The 26,697-nt window shown below is 28.1% G+C and overlaps 1 protein-coding gene across 6 annotated transcripts in view; it reads right to left on the bottom strand.

Moving 5' to 3' along the window:
* LOC107446399 (cell surface glycoprotein MUC18) overlaps nucleotides 1–26,697 on the bottom strand; it is a 337,992-nt gene that overhangs the window by 173,239 nt on the left and 138,056 nt on the right. For all 6 annotated transcript variants that reach the window (XM_043041643.3, XM_043041640.3, XM_071184932.2 and 3 more), the window contains exon 2: nucleotides 9,824–10,162. In XM_043041643.3, coding sequence (XP_042897577.2) covers nucleotides 9,824–10,162 — 339 coding nt within the window. The remainder of the gene's footprint in view (nucleotides 1–9,823; nucleotides 10,163–26,697) is intronic.

The raw sequence follows: 26,697 nt of genomic DNA, 5'->3' as shown, positions 1-26,697 counted from the left end.
AAAAATAATGGACATTATAATGTTTACGAAATCGTCTGTCAAAAGTGGGCGTGGCATGGGTGTTTTCGGTTTGTTTACATTTTTTAAATTAAGTTTAAGTGCACTTCTACGTGGATTTCAAACAAAAGCAATATATCGTTAGAAAGCTAATAGTTTCTAGTTTAATCATTGATCAAAATCTCAAATTCGATTTTTTGAAGGTTTTTAGGTACTGAACCCCCTTAAGCTGCTGTAAATTTAAATAGTTCTGAATTTTAAACTAAAACGCATACATCCAAAAAATAAGTTCTAAATGTATCTACAAAAAGGCGAGAGTGTTCGATTGTATCAAAATTATATTTTACTAAGTGACTAAATTATTTCGCTACAAACCAGTGAACCAGATCGTGCGAATTTTAAAATATCTGCTTTGTCTTTAATGTATACTGACATCTTTAAAATTTTGTTATGTGGATCATCTTTTCATCTGTAACTTCACGTTGTTACTGCATATCATTTTCATCCGTATGGTTAGAATACTATATATTCACACTTGTTCTTTAGATTCGTACTGGGATGTATGTACAGCTGTTTAACCAGACTTACTGTAACTGAGATCATCTATGCATCTGTTAATATTTTCACGCAGACATCACTTTCAGTTTCCAGTGTCATTGTTATATAACTCACCATTTTAATTCATATACATGCTGTGTATATATATACTTGTGTAGCTGTTCTTTCATTTTCAAAAGTTGTGTGGTTTATTTGCACACCACCTTTTTAAAGGTTTTGTTATTCAAGGGACCCCTTTGACTAACTACTTACGAACTTTCTAAATTGTATTATTATGTAGTGAAGTACTTCTTTTCATCTGTTTTAGATCGCACTTACCCTTGTAAACTGTTACTATGTGATTGTTTGTCTTTATTGTTTCCCGGATGTCTTTATTGTTTTCCGGTTAGTCTTTACTGTTAAAATCTAATTGTTTGTCTTTATTGATACCCGGATGCCCCCTTTGGGGGCGGGATGGGGTTTAGCAATAAATAGCTTAAAATGTCTGCTTTAATAACTGTCCCAATTTTAGAGCAAGAATCTTTATTCAAGGCTGGATCAAGATCACTGGCGACAGCTGGTGATAGATTCGAATACTATTTTTGACTAGCATTTTTGATCACATTTTGGACGTGATAATAGATATATCATGGGAAAAAATCTTCTCTCCATTGAAATAACCATGTGAAATTTTCAAGATTTTTCTCTTCGTGCAACGCAAATGCAATAAAAAAAATCCTCAATGCAGTCTAGTTTACCTAAATGCAGAAGTTTTATTTTATAAAATAAAAAAAATAAAATAAGATGAAGAATCACTAAATGTATTAAATGTATCAAAAAATAGATGAACGCATATTTCTAACTGTCCTATATTTCCATATTTTTACATTTTAGTTAAATACAACTTCATGATTTTAAATGTATTTCTTTACCGCTTTGAATATCAAGTACTATCAACAACAGTAAGCAAGTTTTAGCAGGTAGTCATTTAAGAAAAAAAATCTCTGCAAAACCGAAACTTCATAATGAAAAAGAAAACACTAATGATCAATAAACAAATAAGTAAATAAAGTTTTATTTTGGTTCACTTTTTGAAGTTTCATAAAGGAAACAATTACGAAATTACGTTTCTCCAGTCCAAAACAAAATACTCTGGGAACGAAATTAAGTTCCCAGACTAAAAAGATTACTTAGAATTTTCTTTTAAAAACGTTGACACAGTAATCAATGAATTTGACAGGAGAAAACAAAAACATTTGACCATATGACCAATTACAAAGAAATGCTTTGTGAAATCACATTTTAAAATAAGTTATTTTATTTCTTTCTACAGCGTAAGATATATTATTGAACATGGTTTTTGCTAGATAATATTCGATGAAAAAAAAGTTCCTTTGTACAGTAATAATTTTCTTTATAAAAATTGATTCGTATTTTATAATGTCTAATTTTTAGGTTCTAAAATATAGAGGAAAACTTCTATGTAATAAAATATTTATATGATAAAAAATGTTTACATTACAGTTAATTTAAATTAAACCTTAACTGATTTTTTCGTTCAAACATTATCTATATTCTTTAGAAAAATCATTCTCAATTATTAAGAAATTCAAGTATTTTAAATTTATAACAAACGTTAACTCAGACGTGAAAAATTAAACATAAATTCAAATATAAGTTAATTAGAAATTGCGATTAAGTTTTAAAGTACTCAGATAATTTCTCCTTTAAAGGCAGTTTCTGAAGAAACCGTAATTATTTAAAACATAATCACATCCTTATTTTGCAGCCATTATAATTACTCAGAATCAAATCTTATATGAATATTTGATACATTTTTAAATTTAAACTATTTCCTAAGCATATTACAAGGAAATTAATTATCAAGAAATAAATATTGTCCCATCATTTTTCTGTAAAATATCTTAAAATGAAACAAGTATTTGAAGGTTGAAAGCATAATTAAAGCTTGTCTTAAATTTTTGAGAAATCAGATTAATTTTCCTTGCAAGTCGCATGAGGATACCGAAAATTGGTATATAGTCACAGATTTATTATAATATTTAAAAATGTAATGTGTATCTGAAAAATGTCGCCAATTGAACTAAACGCACAATTCATTCTTCTTCACAAAATAAAAAAGGAGCATTTTATGAGATCTTGAGGAAAAAAAACTCAACAATGAAGAGAACAAATTACTTTTGTATATTCGTTTATAGTATATTTAAAATTTATACACTCTTGAAACATTAACGACATTAACTGAAAATGCACTATAAGTTTGTTACTTTATTTTTATGCAAAAATGAGATTATTTCACGTCATGAAACACTTAAACAGTACTAAATATATTTTATTAAAACAAAATTATTGAAGACAAATATGTGTATGCCCAAAACAATGTGACAGTTGAATTCCACGTATCAGATGTTTTTTTACTAATTTCGCTTTTTTTCTTCCATTTTTTAAAAAAATAAATAAAAGAGCAAAAAAAATTAAAGAACAAAGACTTGGAAAATGTCTAACGCATGTGTATTAAATATCTGTCACTAATCTTTAAAATAAATGATTTTTTCACTTAATAAAGCAATTTTTTTTATAAAAAAAGAACTATACACACAATGGTCAATGAATTAAAACTCTAGAATAATCTTTATTAGACCTCCTTTAGCGCGGATAACAACCCGTATTCGTGAAAATATCGATTCTTCAAGCTCTTGGAGTGTATTTTTATCTAGTATATACCATACATTGCCTAAACAGTATTTCAAATCATGTAAATTAAATGGAAGAGGAGATTGCTTTCGGATGTGTCTCTCCAACAAATCCCTAAGTATTTTCTATTGGGTCAATATCCTGACACTTTCGATTGGATCAATTTTCGAAACTTCTGGAAAATTGCATTATCGAAAATGAAGTATCCATCACCTTTAGTGGAAGAATGTAGCGTCGCAAGAAGCACCTGGTGTGTGAGTTTTTCTATGCATCACATGTTTCTTTTTTCCTTCTAAAAACAACAGGACACCACTTTCATGCCATTCTAAAGCATCTACATCATGATACACCCACCAAACCCATGCACGGTGCACACAAAGCAAGATGGATTAATTGTTTCGTAGGATCCCATCAAAAGTCGATGTATACCATAAGTGCAAAAGATGCAGCGTGTTTCATTCGCGTACAAAATCAATTTAGTACAAAATTATTTTATTTCTAGATGACAATTTCAGATCCGTAACTGAAATCTAAGTTCACTGAGTCCAAAATTGTAATTTTTATACATAAAATATTAATAACTTCTAAACTTTTGGTCATACTGACTTGGGATTGTTTTATTCAATTTAACATATACAATAGTAACAGTACCTCATTGACATTTACAATAGTGGCAATACCTCATTTGTAGAAATACGAATGTTTTAATTTCTCCTCGCGAATAAGAGACAATCAAAACTAAAATCAATGGAAACAACAAAAATATGCTCACGTTAATTACTAAAAAAATTTTTTTTCATTTATTCGCAAAAAAGTTAACCTAAATCCTTTGAGGTTTATCAAAGACGCATGGCTTCATAAATTTATCCCTTACTTTAGATTACATTATATCCGTCGTTGAACAGCAGACCCAATTTCGGGCTTACGACCACTAATGTTCAACTCAGTAGCCTTGCAATTTTGGACCAATCCAGAGGACAAGGAAACTCCTTGATCAGTACCTGCAGAGGTATTGATTTGTTATGGGAACATGGAGGACTTCGAGATTTGACAGATTTAACGTGCATCAGTCACCATTTACTACACAGAGAGTCTTTGGCCGGCCTGGGATCGAACCCACGAACTCTTGAACATGGACCCAGTGCCCTACCAACCAGGCTATCCCGGTCTCTACTTTAGATTACAGTACAAAAACATTAAAACCCAAACTTTCAATTTGTAAACAAGTTGTATAAAATAGAATTTTTTCACCATTCTTCTGGAAATCAGCCTCAAAAATTCTATCAGAATTTTCTATTGTTTCTTGGTAAATTTGTGTTGTAAGTACTTTAGAAAATTAGTTAATGTAAAAATGAGCCTTTTTTCTGTCTAACTAAGTAATGTTATATGTAGAGTATCTTAGAAGCATCAGAAATAAAATGTAACTTTATCCAAACTCTACCTTCATTCTTTTTTTTAAAAAATCATATAACTAGATTATTTATCATCATAAAGCTCCTATTGAGGAAAAAAAAAGCGTAGGTGTACAAAATATATACAGATTCAACTTGGGTACCTTTGAGAAATGAAGTATAAGTTTTTTTTTCTCACTACACACGCAGGTTTTCACTAAAATAAAAGCATAGTATGAGTATTTAAAAAAATAAACTATGCATGTAAAAGAATACTACTTTAGTCGTGCAAAGTATTTGCATGTGTAATATAAGCTTAAAACTCAGAAAAACCAATTTAAATTTATCGAAAACATTTCGTTAATCTTTGAAGAAAAATCAGATTATTTCTCCCTACAAAGCACTTTTTGAATAAAGAAAAACGTAGATGTACAAAATATATTCAGATTCAACCTGGGTGCCCTTGGTGGATCCCCGTCTATCGATGCCCATATTTACATACAGGTCTATTTACTTTCCTCGCACAAAGCTTCTTCAAATTTCGAAGTTCAATCGATTTTGTTTGAAAGGAAATGATATGAATACAAAGTTTGATGCACATCCTCTCTATCTAAAGAAAAAGAAGAAACAGTTTTTCTGGGAGAAAAGTTTTAAGAAAGAAATTCTACAATGAATATTTTAGATTTTCATCACTCTTTCTCTTTTTTTAAAACTTCCATACAATGTTTGTTATTGTTTTATACCAGAAAATCATAGATTTACATTATATAAATAATTATTTCTTTAAATAAACCAGAACTTGAGTCAACTATGGAGTAATATGAATAGTATAATTTAGTATCACGTAATTGTCATACATAATTTCAAGTGTTTCAATCAGATTGCTTTAATACATATGAAACGAAGAGTGTAGTTTTTATCAATCTCTCCTTTTTTAAAAACTTTCTTACAATGTTCATTATTATTTTTTACCAGAACAACATGGATTTGCATTGTTTAAATGATTAGCTCTTTAAATAAACCAGAATTTGAGTCAATTATTAAGTTATAAGATTTGAGACTCCTATTTTCATTAATCTCGTTTAAATTGCTCTTTAAGATCTAAAAAATGCGTTTAATTTGAAACAGTAATAAAATGTCTATTCGAATTTATTTTCATTTTACTATTAAATAATTATTTTTGGATAATTTCTTTATTATATATTTTTTCTAATTACTGTAAGTACATTTTTATTGTTTCTTCGTAATTGGATTGAATTTTTATTATTGGACATGAAATTGCATAATATTTATAATGCTTTTTATATTTATTTAATATTTTATTTCATTATAGAATTTCTTTTTAAATATCTATTATTAAGTTAATTACTCTTTTCGAAAATAATGCACAATCATCAGACATTTATTTTGATTATTTTCTCATTAGTATCATAGAATTTTTTAAACATGAATAATAACTGTTGTTGTGAATGCACAAATCCTTCCCGCTACAGATCATTGCATACCAAGGAGTTCATGACCTTAAAAACTCCACAATTTCGTAGAATAATGGCTAGAATGACGTCATCATTGCAAACCTAACGTCTTTACTTTCTAATCAAACTGGTAACCATTGATTTGAAGTTGGGTTGACTCCAAGTTACCATCGAGAGTCGAAACCCAGTTTTTTTCTAAGACAGGTCACTCTCTTTAACCACTAAGCCACAAAGAGTGAATATAGGAAGAAATAATTGAAGAAATTTAAGTTAGAAAATCAATGACAGATCAATTTATGCGTCGCTGAAAGCAATGGCAGCATTTTTTTCTTCTTCTTTGCTACTTATTTAGCTGCTTAAATTTTTTTCTGTCGTATGCCTGTTTAGGCAGTGGATGTGCGATTGTTCCTGTTTTTCAGTGGCGCCATCTATGACCAGGAATTTGACTTCTGCCACACCACAACCCGTTTATAGGGCGGGTCACATTCACACATGAAGGAGAAAGGACATAGAGCACACAGAGAGAGAAAGAAACATCCATGCTTTGCCCGGGATTCAAACCCAAGACCTTTCTGATGCAAGGACTGTCCCCTGCCCCCTACACAAGCCGGCCGGAGCTGCTTCTATTTAGAAATTCAAAATGAAGGAACTTTCCTTATTCTAATAAATAATTATGCATAGTAATAACTCAATAACACATCCAACGCAAACTGTTGAAAATAAATCCTCATTTACTTGAGCAATATTCATAAAATGAATATATCCCGACACGAAATCACAGGACACAAAATTGATCGTGTGTGTCATCGTCTACATCGTTTGCGTAAGCAAGAAAAGAAGTTCTCCGTTCACCCAAATCTTGACAAATGGTCTCCTCATAGAAAGAAAAGTACTGCAGCATCTTTTCGACACCTTAGACTTCTGCAGAAAACCAGCCAAAAAAGAAGCCAACTGAGATATGTAAAAGACAGACTGGTTCATTCTCTCAGCACCTTTCACCATGTTGGGCGCCTAGAAACGATAACATTAGCTCTCTTTTCCTTTCGAATCTACCATCAGGATATACAATTTTGAAAAATGATACGAGATGATTGATGATACAGGATGAGATATAAAATGCTTCAAGGAATCTTTATTTATTTTTCTTTATGACATATTTATTAAATCCACGAGAAACGCAGCTTTAGTCAATTCACAGTGGTATGTTTAAAGGAGATAAATAGATCTTGAAAATAAGAATTTAATTAAATGTAGGAGATTTGATGAATTTTTTGAGGGATTTCGTTGATACTTATTGTTGGCAGATTTGATTGATTACTCTTTAGTTTTAAGTGAAATTAAGCATTTCTTCTGAAATTCTTCTAAAAAAATCCCAGATTTATAAATATAAAAACACGTAGTTCGCCGCTGTCTGGTCACAGGAGTTTTATCTTTTTATTTTTGTTCAAAAAATGAAGAATGAAATAGAAAATTAAAGGAGGAAGAATTATATTTTTCAATCTGATGTTATTGACTTATTCGACATTTAAAAGGTTCTGTGTGTTGAAATTGATGATATACGATATTAACTTCATATGAGTTAATTAGGAACAGATGTAAAATTTAGTTTCTCTAAAATTCTTATTTGTGTTAAAATATATATTTTAAAATTTTTCGAATGCAAAGCTACATATATTTTAACATAATACAAAATAAAGATAAAACAGTATACAAAGATATGTTATGTATTATGAAAATATTTTACAACTTAGCTCTTTACTAAGGGATCTACAATTCAGATATTTTGAAATAAAAGGACAAGTCACGGTGTTTGCAATAAACAGTGATATACAATAAATGAATCCTACGTTATTTTCTTTCAGGCATATTTAGTAACTTTATATGAGGCATATCTCAAGTAATGTTATACATCTGCAGCTCTTTAATATGTAGAATCAATAACAGAAAAATTAAATTTTGAAAAGAATTAGATATGAGATCATGCATGTTTCAGAATGTGACATCCTTCTAATGTGACATAATTATTAAATTTATGCAAAACACAGCATAAGCTGAGGAAATGAACTTTGTTTAAGAAAAGATAAATATTATATGAAAGAATTTTTTTTTTATCAAATAAGATAATATATATATATATAAGGGAGAGTCGGGTAGCCCCGCCCACTTAAGGAGTATTGCTCATATTTCTGTATAATATTGAGTAATAATCAATATTTTGGTATGTTTCAATTGTTTTATCATCTAATTAAATAATGCAAAAAGAATGTACCAAAATAAGAATAGTTTAACTTAAAAAAATAGAAATTTAAAAAAACATGTTTTTCAGCTCTTTTCAAAATGCGTCGGGTAGCCCCGCCCAGTTACAAAAATCATGTTTTTTTACTGTTTTTTCAGGTGTAAATGAAAATGACCAATGTAGAGGCAATAGATAAATCTCGTTTATCATTTTTATCACAAAATTATTTTATTTATTACATATTTATATACTTTTAGTGATTTCTATCATTTAATAACAATTATTTAATAACAACAATATTTGTTGTTAAAAATGCATATAACATTCAAATTTGAAGCAATAAAATAATAATCTTTGCAACTGTACATTTATCGACGAAATAAAATTGGGCGGTGATACCCGACATTCATGTGAGCGGGGCTACCCGAAATCCAATTTTTTTGTAAATTTGTAATTACTCGAACAATTTTTCACATATAAACTTCCTTCTTAGTGCAAATTAAACTTAAGATTACAAACTTTAATGCTGCATGTGGAGAAAAAATTATTCTTTTAGTATTAAAATGAAGTTTAATCGAAACAATCAACCAATTTTTCTTAATTTCATGACTACTGTATTCAACATATTTTCAAAACTATTGTTTACCATGTTAACAGCTGCATAAATACTTGAAACTTTGAAAATAATCTTCTTTTAATATAACAATTAATGTCCGATGGCCCACTGACTTGAAAAAATATTCTATACATATGAAATTGACAGTGGGCGGGGCTACCCGACTCTCCCCTATATATATATATATATATATATATATATATATATATATATAAGATATATATAAGTTCAAAATAAAGATAAAACAAAAGAAAATTAAAGACATATGAAAAAAAAGGGGGGGTATAATAATGAAAAAAAATAAACAAAGCACTGAAAGAAAAAGGAAAAAAGGATGAAATTTTTTTTAAAAATCCGGAAAATAAAAGATACAATTTCTTCATCAAGAAATTAAAAACGAACCATATAGTGTATGGCATGATTTATACCACACTGGTTTAAATCAGCTAATCCTTCTGTTTCTAGGTAAGTAGTTTACAAATTATCGGAACATCTACTAATCAACGGTTTCTTATTAATTTTCTATAATTAATTTAACTGGGGTCCCTTTCAATTCTGGTTCAGGGCTTAAAATTGTTTTAATTTCGACTTAAGCAAATTTCGAACTTATTTATTTCTCTTGAACTAGTCAAATGCGTTATTAAACCATTCTATACATAAAATTCCAAATTATTATAAATCCAATCATAAGAAACCTTTATTTTATGCCAAGAATGTAAGGAGTTTAAATGAGATTAGCAGGCAATCTAAAAAAACTAAAATAGGCTGTTTCTAAATACCAACTCATGTAGTAAGAAATGATTTTGTATACTTCTTATATATAAAGACAAAAATTCAAAATAATAATAATACTTACCAATAACCTTAAGCTCGTACTGGTAACTGAGTGTCCTATACCTCTTGTATTCGACTCGACACCTATAAGTGCCGGCGTCTTCACCTTTTACAGGATCTATAGCTAAACCAGGATTTTTAACGTGCAAATCAAAATGAACACGTCTCCCCAATTTGGAACTTGGGAAGTGTTTAGACTTTTCAATAGGTCCCTTTCTGGCATCTAAAGTATATATTGGTACCTTCATGTCCCCTTTGTACCAAAGCACCAACGTCACAACATCGTCACTAGAAGGTGCTGTGATGTTGCAGGGCATGGAAATTCTATTACCAGCCACAGCATAAAATTCGTGTACGGTTGCTGAAAAACAAAATATTCCATAATTAATGAAAATTCTAGAGCAAATATTGTCACAAATTTATTAATAATATAATGAATAGTATGCAACTCTATGTTACATATAAAGTTATTTAATATTTCATAATATCTATTAATTTATACAGATTATATAAATAATCGAAGTATATTAAATCAAGAATAATTTAAATAATCAAGTATAACACATATAAATGATTTTTGATTACTTGATGGAAATTAAAAATTGATTATATGTTTAATTATTAAGCATAAAATTCCTTGCCTGTTGCCTACCATAACTGATTGTGATGCCACATTTGGCATTACATATGTATTTCCTATCTTTTTAAAATATCCTTCATTACTTAAGCTTATTTTATTAATAGAAGAATTATATTTAAAATAAATCAAAAACTTAATCTTTTTAAAGGAACATAAAATATTTATTTCTTCTCTTCTAGATCAATGTAACGGATACTTTTTTATTTCATTACTAATGCAGACTTATTAATTCACTATCGCCTCTAATCGAAAACAAAAATCTATTTATAACTTTTTATTCTAAATTTCCAACCGAAAATATGTTTCAGTTGCATGGTTGTAATAATTCTCATAAATTTGTTGGCGACTCGTGATCGCCAAGGTATTCTTTTAAACCCAATATTATATGCTGGTTGGCTTTGTTTTGGCTATGCTATATTTTGATAATTCGCCAATTTTGGAACTCCTACCCATGCTTCTGTGTCCGTTGGGAACAAATTACATATACTTTTTAATTTGGCTTTTGATTAGGCAGGTTGTGGGGGATTTGTCTAATATGTATATAATATGTATATTTGGTACTTCGAGATCTACAAATACATAAAATAAAAGCCTTTTTATTAATTCTAATCCGGCTCAACTATTATTTTCATCACCCTTCTGTTTTCATCGCAATCTTCAATTTGTCATTACTATCTTCAACTGGCCCACTATACCAATACATCCTCCAACCACACTGGAAATAATTCCATCTTCATACTGATTTACCATAGTATTCAAAATTGACGAGTTCATTATCATTAGGTAATCATTGTTGAAAAGTAATCACCAATATCCTTATATGTAATAACTAACAAAAGATCGTTTAGTAAATCACATAGCACAAACGATAGTAGGAAATTATAAAACAACGTTTTTATGTTTCGAACATTTATTTATATATACGTATTGCATAAATTAACCAAGAACGTAATCAGTATAGCTTTAATTTACTGAGTGGAATGTATATGTATTCTTATTTGATGAGACAGGAATTATTTACATGCTTGTAACTAAATATGAAAATACACTTAAAAATCTAATTAATTTTGAAGCGAATACACTAAATTATTAAAACCAATTTTTTTAAAAAGTACTTCTGGTTATTGTTATATATTGTAACGAAAACAGAAAACCTGTTAACAGTAATTACAAAAACATGTTACAGAGACGATAGCCAGAAATTAACAAGAGTTATCTCTGCTAAGGTCATAGGCATATTTTACGACTGAACAATTAATAAAGGAATTTAAATTATTAAAGGCAGCCTCAATAATGTGTGAAACAATAAAAATTCTTAAGTTCCAGAAGAAAAAATAGAACTTTTGAAAGATACTACATTACAAAAGTCGTTTGCAAAGTTAATTACTATAATAAATCATTTGTTAGAAAATTTGAATTCGCTTAAGAATATCGTTTTCTATGAATACAACAATCGTTTTCTATGAAATCAATCCTGTCTGTTGCATACATTATTATAAAAAATATCATCTGCTCACAATTCTTTATTTATATTTTTAGCCGAATTCAAAGTTTAAGTGCTTTGAATAAGAGAATAACCATTTATCGTTTTTTTAAAAAAAACATTTTTACTCTTAACTAAAAATTTTATGATTTGCATTTTGGCACAATTTAAGCTTTATTTTTAGTTCTCGTATTCCTTCATCTGCATATTTTATTCACATTCTCTCTACTTTATTTTTATCTAAATGGGATTTAAATAGAAACTGATTTGTTTGCATAGTTCTTAAATTGCGAAAATAACACAAATTTGAACGTTGTAATTTTGCTCATTCTCTTAATTTTTACAGATCATCTCCGCGCTTTTAGTCTAAACTGCGATTGCATTGGTTCCATGAATAATTTTGAAGTTAAATAAAAGCAAAATGTAAGGCAATGATAAACTTGCAAGAAATTTAAGTCGAAGTAACTAATCAGGTTACATTAAAGATTTAGTAACTACCACAACTAGAAATGTACAAATGTACTATTAATATAATGTAAATTTACATGTCATGTATAGTACACAAAAAAATGGACCACTCTGATATATTTTTGATCTAATGATTGGCTCTTCATGTTCTAGAACTCAACCTTAATAGCTCGAGCGGATGACCTCAGATATACTAATTAATAACTGCAGACGATATTTTAAGTTACGAAATTAGATACAAAAACGTACTTTCTCTGAATAAACATATCTTGTTTTGACGGATTTGCATTCCCGACCCCCAAAATACAGGGATATTCGCAATCAGGGAAATAGTTTGGTCGGGAGAGCACTTTTAAACATGGACGCCTTCATGCTAAATTTACTTTTTGAGCACTTCACAATATCTCGAGAACTTTTCAGGCGAAATGAAAACTGTTTGTACACAATTATAAAATTCGTTTATCCAAAGATAAATCCATGTAAAAAATAACTTTTATAAATATTTAATATACTTTATTATTTTATTATGTAATGCGTGAATATACTTTAAATAGTTAAGTATGCAATTTTTACATCATTATAAAGAACATTATTTTACGAAGCAAAATACAAAATTTGCTTCGTAAAATCGGTAATTCTTGAAAAATTGAATTTTAAATCACTGATTCTTTTGAAATTCATTTTCCAAGGAATTTTTCAGCCGATTTTGCTATTATTTTGTAGTTTACCTTCTAAAATCATACTCGTTAAAATATTCAAAACATTTTATACCTGACATTTCAAAAAAACTTCGACCATTATTAAATACTAAACAGTTCTCGAGATGTAGCAAAATACGCAAAAATTAAAATTAACATAGAGGGATTGAGACTTTGGAACGCTCCCATATTTCCAAGACAGATATAGAATTTGAACCATATTTCCCAGATTGGAATTCAGCCCTATATTTTGGAGGTAAGAAATCTGAATTTATCAACAAAAAAAATTTTTATTCTAAGAAAGTATTTTTATTTAAAAGTATTTTTTTTACTAAGAATTTTTATTCTTTTTGTGTCGGATTTTTTACTTTAAAATATCGTCTGCACTTATTAATTAACCAGTTTGAGGTCACCTTCCTGAGTCATTAAGATTGAGTCTTAGAACGTGAAGATCTGATTATTAGATCAAAAGTTATTCAGGGAGGTCATTTTTTGGACAATTGTACATAAATATAATTATACAGAAATGTAGTATGCAGTTAGTGTATAATGCACATAATTTAATGACAGAATGATATTAGATGATATTGATCTGCTATTAATTTTATGGTCAGCTACATTCATTTAGAAGGAAGAAAAATATTTAATATATTTTTTAAAATTAAATAAACTTATACGTGTTTTTGTAGCTTTAGCGTAGACACCTGAAATAGTTCAGTTCCAATTATCTAAACAATATAAAATTTTGTATTTATTTTAAATATTTGTATTGTAATTAATATCTCATTTCGTTGTTTTAAGCCTAACAAAAGATATTATTTATTTACAAGCCATCAGATTTTGAAATTTTTAATAATATAATTAAATAATATGAAAATAAAATATAATAATATAAAAAAATTCTGTCCCATAAAAACATTTATTCGAATAAGTTAACTTCTTTGCACCAATTTTATTATTATATTATACTGAATAAAACATAAAGAAAAATATAATAATACTTGACTCAGCTTTGTATAATAATACTTGACTCAGCTTTTCAGACTTCAAAAAAACTTTTACTTTTAACCAGTAGTTTGTCCCCTTGTGGCCTTACTTACATTATTACGTTTGTTTACTGCCCTGACCAGCTGGATGTCGATGACGCTTAGTAAGATGGCAAAAACGCATAAAAAATCTCATCGTTTTTTTCTTAAAAGCTTTAGCAAACGTAAGAAATTTGTTATTTCACAGATGCTTAGAGCTGGTTTGTAAAAATTGTAAAAAATAAATAAAAATATAAAAAAAATGTTTTTTTTACCTTTTTTAAAAATATATTTTTACTTTAATTTTTTCCAAATTATTTAAAAAATCATAAATTTTAATTTACAATAAAGATTTTAAGTTCCAAAAAATTTTTTTTTCATAATTCAAATTTCAGATTTGAAGACATACTATTTCTGCAAATTTGCACACTATAAAAAATTGTGGATGCCTAAAATAAATTCACGCAATCCTAATTTTGCGTTTATTAATATATTTAAGATTTTTTACAACGTATAACAGTATCAAAATTTGAAAATTGAATACAACTTAAAAATACAACTTCAGAAGTAATTAGTCGGATGTATATTTTATTAGAAAAAAAGAATTGATTTTACCAACTGCTAATTAATCTCGTGAAATATTCTTTATAAATTTAATGCTGTATATAATACACACATAAAACGTTCTACCACTAATTAGCATTATGCTGTTAATTTTATTGTTTACAAAAAATCTTTCCTTTTTAGGCTTTAGATCAAGAAGTGTTAATTACTTAAAAAGTCTATTATTTACTCGAGCTTAGAGGTACTGACCAGAAAAAAATCAGAAAGTAAACGTAATGAAAAAAAAGTTCTGCATCCTTGTAAAAACATTTATTTATATATTTTAATTTTTTTAAACCTCGCGTAAAAATAAAAGTCTTTTTTAACCAACAAAATAAACTCCAAATGTGGTTTTCTTTTCAGTTCTTAAACAAAAAACACGTTTGAATGTGTGGATTTAAAAGTAATTGTATTTCTTTCGAATTGAGAAATAAAAAATTATGTTCACTTATAAAAATAAAGCTCAAATAGAAATAAGGTTTCATTAAATTTTTGTGAAATTGCAAAAACAGAAGAATACGGGAATTATTTTCTTAATAAAAATAAATAGCTAAGTATAAAGAAGTTTATCTAAATAAAAATGGTTTGAAAAGCCGCTCTAGTAAAAAAAATCATGAAAATAAAGCCTTTTGTTTCTTAACTTAAAAAGCTTAGAAAGAAAAGAACATTAAGCTAAATAAAGCTTTGTTGCTATAGCATTAAGAAAACAATGACGCACTACATTAAAGATGAAAAACTGCGTAAAAAGGCGTTTGGCAAAGAAACATTGGCGAAAAAATAAACATTTTATGCAAAAAAGTAATTTTAATGGGCATAAAGTATTTGCGGGAATTTCATTTTTTCAATACGCTTTTTACAAAAGATTAAACGACGTTTACCGGAAGAAAAGTTCTTTTTTTTTCTAAATTTATTATTACTTTTTTTTGACAAAAAAACGTTTATTAGATAAAAACTGCAATTACTGTCCGTTACTTTTTCTAGAGTGTGAAAACAATGGGTTTCAGAAAAATCTCGCCAGGAAAAAACGCACTATTTAAAAAAAATCGCCAAAGAAATTGAAAAAATTAAGCAGATTTTAATGAATGCAATTACATTTAAGCTGTATTCAAAGATGTATTTTTATTTGAAAAAAATGTTTTAGAATAACACTAATTGAAAGCTCCATAGCTAAAGGGTCTTTTAACATGAATAATTAATAAGTAAAATATTAACTACGTAATAATATATAAAACTCATTTTCAAGTTTTTCTGCATATTTTTTGGATAGAATTAATGGGCATTTGCCAAAACGTGGAGCAAATTCAATTAATTTTTATAATTGTATTTCTGAATGAAATTAAACAGTTAAAAAATAAATTGTGAAAAAATTAAAGAAATTGTGAAATAAGAAAAATAAAACAGATATATACTTTATAGAACAATTCTAGAAGAACTTAGAGCAGATCTAGAACAGATCTGAAAGACAGATCTAGTTGAGGTCAGATATTTAAGAAGAAAACAAATATTTTACATAAAAGAGCGGGTGTTTCGCCTTTCTTTGGCGAAACACATAAATTCCTTAGTCGTATTATACCCAAATACGTCACATAATTTTCTTTCAATTTCAACTATTACCCAGTTTAGAGACTATTAGAAAACTTTAAACAAAGAAGAAAGCGAGGAAAAATACGAATTATCTTTGATTTTAAAAATAATAAAAAAATTCTTAAATTTATGGAATTTGGAGTTCTTAAAAAATAGATTCATAAAAAAACAAAGAATTTCTTATATATATATATATAGAATGTAAGCTTTATATTTAATGTTGAATGTAAGCTTCTAAGGCATAACGATGAACGATTTCCTTAATTCCGTTGAAAAAAGACGAGGGTTTTTTCAAATGGGAGCGTTTCAGTATATATCAAGGTGAAAAAAAAATAAAAAAATTATTGTATAATTTTTTAATTAAATATTACGTATGAAATACTGAACTGGTAACAAATAATTGGATTTATAAACTAAAGTATCACATTAACATCGAACTGTATCAAAATGTATTGCATTACATTAAACAAAATATATTTTAGAACTTGATTATTAAGACGTTTCATTAATTTTAAATTCATTTTTGTGGATCGAGTAAATTCAATCAAAACAAAAATAATTAATAAGATTCATAGAGCGAATGAAATAACATGCTCAGAAAAATGCATTAAAAAAAGATGAAAGAATTTTCATTATTTCCTTTTCTGGAATCCGAAATTTGGAACTTTTCCAAAGCGTAAGGGGAGACACAGTTGCAGTCTTCGAACATATGCAAATTACTAAAAAATGATATATGACATTCATTTTTGTAGAATTGAAACGCGATATTCTGAAATATAAAATCGATAGATAAGTTAACAAGGTAGAAAGTGGAGTTTATTTAAGCATCAAAGTTCCAAAAAATTCTCAGAATTTTGAATATACTTTTAAAACACAAAGTGGATAAAATGTTTTTGGGACATATGTTACGTTAGAATTTGGAATGAGAATTATCCAATTCATGTGTAAAGAGATGTAACTCCTGTGATTGTAACTGTCTTCCTACATACCTTAAATTTGGAAAAAAGATAAGAATATATTTATTATATAAAATTATAAATATTTTTCTGATAATAAAAATTATTATGTGTTTCGATATCTCGAATCATTGCGTGTTTTAACAAACGGAATTAGAAACACTAAAATACACAATTAATAAATTATTTAATTAATAAATTAACAATTAAAAATAAATTTCGATGCTTGTTAAATTATATAAACTAAACTCAGCGGCGCGACAGCCCATAGAGGGCCAAGGATTACCTACTGTGCCCATCTCAGTTCTCTTGACCTTGGGCTCTGGGGTGCAGGAGCAGATGTTCCAGTCAGGTGGTCAGCCGAACGCGGAAACCTCAGTGTTTAGTTCCCAAGCATGCTTGGTACTCATTTATCGACCCACTGAAGGGATGAAAGGCTGAGTCAACCTTGCCCGGCCTGAGGATCGAACCAGGGACCTGTAGTACGACAGCGCTACCGCTCAGCCACCGGGCGTCTGTTAAATTATATACTGCAAAAAAAAAATTTCGGATGAAATTTCGGTGAAAAGTACCTGTACTTTTATTGTAAAATATAATTTTTCCGGAATATTTTACGAAACAAAAGTCTGATGCACCGTAGTTTGTACAGTTATAATTACAGCAAAATCAGTGATTCCCTCTTATTAGTTAAACCTTAAATTACACTTATGGTATAATATTTTACGGAAAGAAGTGGATTTTACGGGAAAATAGATTTTACTGATGATGCATCCATAATTTGATTCGGAATTTTTTGCAGCGTAGTATCCCATTTGGTGCTATTTAACCTAAGGAATAATATAGTTGAACCTCAAAATCGTATTTCTATAACTTATAAAAACTATACTTTGGTTCAATTTGTACGAAATAATTGCGCTGATTTAATACATTAACGTTATGGTAAGCTTGCTTGCAAAAAAAAAAGGAAAAATACCCAATCAGACTAACCATAGGAGGTTTTCCCCACCATGCAACTCAAATGCGTGTTAGTTCCATCAAAAAGTCTGCCACGAAGGCAAACTTTTAATAATATTTGTTCCATGTATTCCCTTATCTTTTGGATTGGGTTCAAAATTACAAGGTTACCGTGTTGAACAGGGGTTATTGTGAACTTAAAATTGAGTCGGCTGTTCAACGACGGTTATAAAATAATAAAAAAAATCCGCAACTGCACAGACATATGACGAAATAACAGGCTGTGAAAGGAAATGTTGCTAAAAGCAAGTAAAAGTGACTGATTAAAAAATGCTGATTATTCTTTAACTCAGTGACAACAGTTGTATCTTAAATTCAATATAAATCACGATAATGAGGTAGGACAAACTATCAATCGAAGGAATCTATTGAATACCATTGTTGGGAACACATTGAAAAAAAAGTTGCTAAATATTCTTTAGCATTGAAAAAATTCTCGATATTCTTTAACTCAATCGGTGACAACAATTGCATCTTAAATTTAATATAAATCAAAAGAGTGAGAAAAGAAAAACAATCTATCGAAGGAATCTATTGAGTAGCATTGTTGAGCACATTGCAAAAAACTGCTCAATATTCTTTAAAACATTCGGTAACAACATACATCTAAAATATTAAATAAATCACAAGAATGAGGATAGAAAAATTATCAATCGCAGGAATCTGTTGAATACCATTGTTGGAAACGCATCGAAAAAAAGGCACTCAATAATTTTTGAAATTGAAAATAATTCTTGATGTTCTTTTACTCATTCGGTGACAACTATTGCATCTTAAATATAATGTAAATCACAAGAATAAGGAAGGAAATGCTATCAATCGCAGGAATCTGTTGAATGCCATTGTAGGGAACACATTGAAAAAAAAGGTGCTCAATATTCTTTAACATTGAAAAAATTCTTGATATTCTTTAACACAATCGTTGACAATAATTGCATCTTAAATTTATTATAAATCACAAGAATGAGGGAGGAAAAGCTATGAATTGATGGAATCTATTGAATACTATAAGAAAATGCTCAATTTTCTTTAACATTGAAAAAAAAAACATGCTCAATATTCTTTAAATCATTCAGTTACAAGAGTTGCATTTAAAATATAATATAAATCCCAAAAACAGTGAAGGAAAAACCATCAATCGAAGGAATCTATTGAATAGCATTGTTGGGAATACATTGAAAAAAAGGTGCTCAATTTTCTTTAACATTGAAAAAAATGCTCAATATTCTTTAAATCATTCAGTTACAAGAGTTGCATTTTAAATATTATATAAATCCCAAAAAACAAAGGAGGAAAAAATATCAATCGAAGGAATCTATTGAATGTCATTGTTGGGAACGCGTTGAAAAGAAAAACCATTGACAAAGAGTACAGGAATAAAGTATAACATCTCCTGAATGCCATTACCCTATCAGAAAGAATTTCTTTTTCAGTAGTAAGAATTTGAACAAAAGAGAAATGTATTGACAATGAATGAATAAACACTTCGCACTAGCGATAGTGATAATCTGTGCCACTTATTAGACACCTAAATTAAACATGGACTACTTTTCAATTTAAAACCTCCTTGTTTTTCCGAAATAACCATCATAAAGCAAAGGAATTACATGCTCGAAACATAACTCAGTCGTATAATAATTAAAAATAGAATTATTAAAATTACTATGCTCCATGAAACAAACAAGCGGTCTTTAGTTAATATTTGAAATTTTAATAGAAACATTTGAATTTGATGCCTCTAACAGATTTTTTATATTGCCCTTTTACAAGTTCGTAATTACGGAAGTCATCTTATAAATATTAAATGTATGGTAAATTATATTAAAAATAAGAGGAAAATTCTTAAGAATCTTATCAATTCTCATCAAAATTTTTATAAAAATTTCACAATTATGAAAATGGAATCAAACTAGATACAAAAAATATTTCATATTGTAAATTTTAAATGGCTGAAGAAATATTACTTGATCTCTAAGTTCTAACTTAAAATACATGTTCGATTTTCGGAACCATGGCATGCAAACGGTTGACACAATTGATTCGCTTGAAAAAAATACGCCATTTCACAAGCTATCACGATGTATTTAATTGGCTAATTGATAATTAAATGACTTAATGACTTGTTTATAAATTACTTTTATTTCTGATGACCTATTAGAAAGAATAAATGTTTTACAATATTGTCTAAATTATTACCTAATTACTTATAATCTTGCTTAGAAGTTAGTTTAGAAAATACTACGCATTTTAAGCTAACAAAACTTTTTTCCATTTCTTCAAACTAGCTCATTTTCTTCACATAAAATTAAATACAAAGTTAAATGAAAAGCATAATTTTATTTATTTAAGATAGTTCTGTCATTCTTAATTGGTAATTTTGCTTTTACAGATAATTATATCAGTAAAGATCCTTTTTATTGGCGCTAAATTTTATTCATTGATCTGGTTTTCATGACACTAACACAAGTGGCATTTTCGTTCAAGAAAATGACACTGAGTAAAATTAAAATTGCAAGCATAAAATCGCGTATCTTCGATAACATTTTTTACTCAATGAAAGTTACCCCCAAGAACAACCAACCTCTATTAACGAATATTTTTTGTGCAACAGAGAGTGCTTGCCCCCGAGATGTTCACTGTATTTGAAAAAAAATGTCCAAAATATACTTATCTTAACTAAACTGTAAACGTTTTAGATGTAAATTCAATATTTATTCAGCAAAATGTATTTTACAAAGCTAATTTCTTTTGTCCTTGTGTATTTATCTATTTTTTTAGAATTAAGAAAGAATTCCATGAGGTATTAAAATTTAGGGAGTACATTTTGTCAGATATTTTAATAAACTTTCAAAAAAGCCTCTTGAATATTTTTAACATACTGTTCAGAAATTTACCAAAATCAATTTTTAAAGGAAGACTAATAGCTTAAGGCACATCTCATGTAATTGTAATGTTTATCGAAACTTTCATGAAAAAAATTATATTCGTTTTCCATCAATTTACTCGTTGAAAATAATGTTAAATTTTTCTGTGAAAGAACCCAGTGTAATCAACAGAAAAAGGGAAATAACTTCGTTTCTCGGTATAAAAATGGGTCAAAAACTAATCTCTTTTGAAAAACTAAAAAATTAAAAACTTTAGAACCACTAAAATAAAAATAAAAATTTGTAACTTTCATATAACTTTTACTTATACTTTGATATAAACATTATCTTATAAAGTATAAATTTATCTTCATATTTTTAACACAGGAAAATAAGACAAATCCGTCAGTGTACAAAAATAATTTTGAATTAAGTGTTCAAAACTTAATTATCTTAACTAAGCTGTGAAAGCTCTAGCTACAAATTCCTTATTTATTTAACAAAATATATTTTGCAAAGATAATTCATTTTCCTTCATATGCATTTATTTATTTATTTGAATTCAAGAAAGAATTCCACGAGGTATTGAAACTTAGGGAGTACGTTTTGTCAAATATTTCAATGAAATTATAAAACAGGCGCTTTTTCCAACAGGCTGTTCAAAAATTAACCTAAATCAAATGCAATTTCAAAAAGAAGGCAAATAGCTTAAGGCACTTCTCATGTATTCGCAATGTTTCTAGAAACTTCCATGAAAAAAAAAAAGAAATATTGTATTCGTTTTCGATCAATTTACTCGTTGGAAATAATGTTCATTTTTTCAATCACCCGGGAGAGAGCCCAGTGCCATTAACAGAAAAGAGAAAATAACTTCGCCACTCGGTTTAAAAAATGGCACAAAAACTAAATTGAAACGTTTTAGAACCACAGAAAAGCAAACAAATAAAAGTGATATTGCATTGCTTCTTTCTTTTGTGTATTGAAACTTTTCTTTCATTAGAATTTTTTTCCCCTTTTGCTTGTAATCAAATGTAATTTGGATGGATCTCATTTTATTATCTTATTAAATACGACATGCAAATGGAATAAGTTAAAATTAGTTTCTTTCTCCGAATGTATTTGTTAGTCTTCATTTTTTGTTTATTTATTTTTTGTAGTGTCTGTTCATTATTACTGGATGACTCAGTATGCAAATTGCGTTGCCCTATTTAAATAAATTATGTTTGAATTCAGAGATAAGCTGCCAAATACTACCTATTGAAGAAAGCATTTCATGTTTTTTTTCAATGCATGTAAATTAATGTTCATGATCTTGACTAATTTTCTTTATTATATTATATTCACTATTATAGAAAATACGTTAAGAAAATTGGCTATAAATCTTTGAGATATTACTAATATTAAAAAGAAGCAGAATTTGACTTATTCTTAGAATTAAACAAATTTGTAATTATTATCAAATAAAAACTTTAGAATCAAACAAATTACTAACTAGACTGAAGAATTTTAAACTTTAGTTTCTTTTCATATATATATTTTTTTCGATGTGTATATATTTTTCTCTCAATTTTGGTTTTTGAAATAAACTTATAAAGGTAATATTTAAAATAATGCAAAAACTACATTAAAACGTTTTATAAAAGTAAAATTGAATAAAAAAAGCTATATTGTAGTAAATGATAACCTGATATTGGATAGGGTCTTATTGATTGCATTGAAAACTTTTCTTTTATTAGAATTTTTCCCCCTTTTCTTCATTTTAAAAGCTGTGGTATGATACCTTTCCGAATTTGGAATCAAACAACTTTAAAAATTCTGTAATTGATTTTTTACTTTAAATTAATAGTAAATCGAGTAATCTTACACACTTTAAGGGATGTAGTTAAGTCTTTACACCAATAATTGATAAAATTTTCACCAATCCGTTGCCCGTAGATGAAAAAGGTTGTGTTTTTAGGAGCTTGTAATTTTTGGGGAATAATTCGATAATATTTAAACTTGTTAACTAAACTATTTTTTGAAATGATGTTTGGGCTTATTATAAAAGATAAACAAATCCCTTTGAACTATTAATGTCAGTTTAAAGGCTGCTAATTGTGCGATTTCAAGCTATTGACAATACGGCTGACAAGATGCCAGTTTGTTTGCAAGAAGTGTACTAATAGTAAATGTATTCTTGTCGGATTGAATTGACAAAGTGGTCATACTAAGAAAGTTTCAACATCCTTTACTAATTGATAAAGAATACTATTTGTGGTCGAATTTGGTAATTTCAAACATTTTGTCGGATTTGTTTGACAAACTACTCATATAAACTGTTATAAATTACATGTATGCTTTTAGTTTGTATGAATAGCACGTATGTTTAAATTCTATAAAAAAGATATTTACGTTCGTATAAGATTTACATAAATCTGTCTATTCTATAAAATAATTTTGCAACATTTAACTTCTATTTACTTCGGTTTAGTTTGAATACATATTAATATTCAGCATGTGCTGTATGTATGTTTGATTAACAAACTAACTTTATTTTAAGAAATATTATATGTATGCATCCTAAATTTATGTATATTGCTCTATATTGTATCGTAAAAGTAACTTCAGCATGTGCTGTATGTATGTTTAATTAACAAACTAACTTTATTTTAAGAAATATTATATGTATGCATCCTAAATTTATGTATATTGCTCTATATTGTATCGTAAAAGTAACTTCAGCATGTGCTGTATGTATGTTTAATTAACAGGCTAACTTTATTTTAAGAAATATTATATGTATGCATCCTAAATTTATGTATATTGCTCTATATTGCATCGTAAAAGTAACTTCAGCATGTGCTGTATGTATGTTTAATTAACAAACTAACTTTATTTTAAGAAATATTATATGTATGCATCCTAAATTTATGTATATTGCTCTATATTGTATCGTAAAAGTAACTTTACTGACTCGCATGTCTGTATTTATATTTCTTAGTGTTACTGAACTACAAACATGACGGCTACTTTACGGTAAGTGGTATAAAATAACATTCTAGGTGTTTCATTACACTCGAAACCTTCATCGGTTTTGGTGTATTGGAACAGTTTGTAAAACACTACTTTAGAGTGTAATTTAATTGCTACCATTGTTGGTGTTCAGATTTTTTAAAATTGTTTAGAGTGTTATAATCAAATGTAATTTGGATAGATCTCATTTTATTTTTTTTAAGACTACATGCAAATGGAATAAGTGAAAATTAGTTTCTTTCTTCAAATGCATTTGCTAGTCTTTACACTTATTTATTTATTTTTGTAATATATAATGATTGTTATTGAATGATTCACTATCTAATTCGTGTTTTCCTATTTAAATAAATTATGATTGAATTTAGAGATAAGTTGTCAAATACTACTTATTGACAGAAGCATATCATACATGGCTCATAAGGGTGTAAATTAATTTTTATGGTCTAGACGAGAACTGTTATTGAATGAAATAATGAATAATTAATAAAAAAAATGTAAGATTTATCTCCAGAATCAAGGTCTGATTTAATTTCTTATAAATTAAAATTTATTCATTGCGTACAATTATTTTTTTATTCTGTCTCTGAAATAAAATTATAAAACAGATATTTAGAAAATATAAAACAAAAAAAAATTCGACAGATACAAGAAAATAAATACTTAAAAAAGATATTGCATTATTTTTCATTCAAAATAAGCTGACGGGAGTTCCCTTTTTCATAGGTGGGGATAGCTAAAGCTCTCCATATATGAGGGTATTTCTTTTGGCAAAAATTCCACATTGGCATATCAACTTGATTCTTTGGTATAATATGATAGAAAGTTATTTAAATAAGTTTTTTATTCATTTCTTTTCCACAACACGCCAAATAAAGTGTATTTATTCAATTTATCACTGTTTTCTATTGTTATTTCCCCCCTTAGGTAGCTGGAATCATAGTAGTACGCCATGGTCGGGTTAAAACTCTATTGGTTTGCTTCATTCTACAAGCAATCTTGCGATGGGGGGACCTATACTTCTTTCGTTATTAAAATGGATATTTATTTTGATTGGCAATCAAATGCAATTATAAATAATTCTCATAACTTTCTTATTGAATGTTGCATGCAATTGGCATGGGGAAAAAATTTCACTATTTTTATATTCCGAAGTATCGGAAGATTTTCTTTGTAATTATCAATGTAATATTGCCATGCACATTGTGTTCCCCCATGTAACTAAATTACGCATCCATTCTGAAATAAGCTAACAAACGCAAGGTACACTGTAAAAAATTAAGGAATTTTTCTCCATCTAATGCAAATTCTGAATAGTTTCATCAAGAAGTCCTCCATCAAGGCTAGTTTGTCAAAATGCTTGATACAGGAGTTTCCTGACCTTCTGAATTGAGTTCAAAATTACAAGGTTACGGGATTGAACATTGATATTTGTGTATTCAGAATTGGGTAAACTGTTTAACCCCGGTAATGAAATAAAATACAAGTATTGTATATCTATAATATCGATTTGTGGTATAAAAATATTTCTATTTGCTGCTATGTACAGTAAAGAAGTAATAAGTGTTAAACATGGTATTACATATAATAATATTTATAACTAGTAAAAGATATACAAATTTATTATGTAACATATTATATCCCATAAAAAATGAATATTTTATGTTTATTTGAAAAAGAAATATGAAATATTCTTCAAAATTAAAGGCATCTCTAAAAAGATTCATAAACTAAACATTAGATATGAGTTATATCACATACACTTTGAATATCTTATCAGTAACGAATATCTTAGAATTAGCGTTCAAAATCATTTAATTAATTTAAAGTTTAATTAAAAACATGTTTGATTTATTATCCGAAATGCGCCATATAAGATACAAATCGAATATTTTCTTTTTATGACGAACGTACATGGAATCACGTTCCAACTTTAAAATCACGTCCAGTGATTTCATATTTAATTTTTTTTCAGATTGATTTGAGATTTTACTAAACGAATGAACGTTTTAGTGCTAATAAATAGAAGCAAACCAATCAAATCAAAATAGCCGGTAACCATCAAGCAATTGCAAATTGAAAGCCCAAAATGGAAAGAACATCAAATTGAAGAATGAGGGGCCTATATTTGTTCATCCACTGAGAGAAACAAACTAATTGAATTTTCGATTTCTGGAGCGTAAACTTTTCATTTCGTTTATCAAGCACTCCCCCTCAACTAATTAGTGGAATTTCCAAAAAGAAATCCTGAGTAGAATCGAAATATTGGCTAAGCAGAAAGTATACAATTGATCTGAACAAGGGCAATTCCAGCCACTGTGCTTTTAATATTAATTGCGTTAAGCTGCTTGGCGTCAAATATGCCCACGGCTGCTTTTGGAATTAGGAAGTTTTTGGTGGGTAAATGTAACTTTGTGTTATGATAAAACACTTTTTATCTAACAGGGAGATTATATTTAATGCTAAAAGCAATATTGAAAGTTTTAGCTCGGTTTTTATTTTAAAAGAAAACCGAAGAACTAATAGATATGAACTTTCATTGATAAATTGCT

This window comes from Parasteatoda tepidariorum, chromosome 5 (genome assembly GCF_982258835.1).
Source record: "Parasteatoda tepidariorum strain Cologne lab strain chromosome 5, Ptep-v5.0, whole genome shotgun sequence".
Lineage (NCBI taxonomy): Eukaryota > Metazoa > Arthropoda > Arachnida > Araneae > Theridiidae > Parasteatoda > Parasteatoda tepidariorum.
Note: the sequence above shows the minus strand (reverse complement) of the source record. Positions and strands in the feature narration are given on the sequence as shown.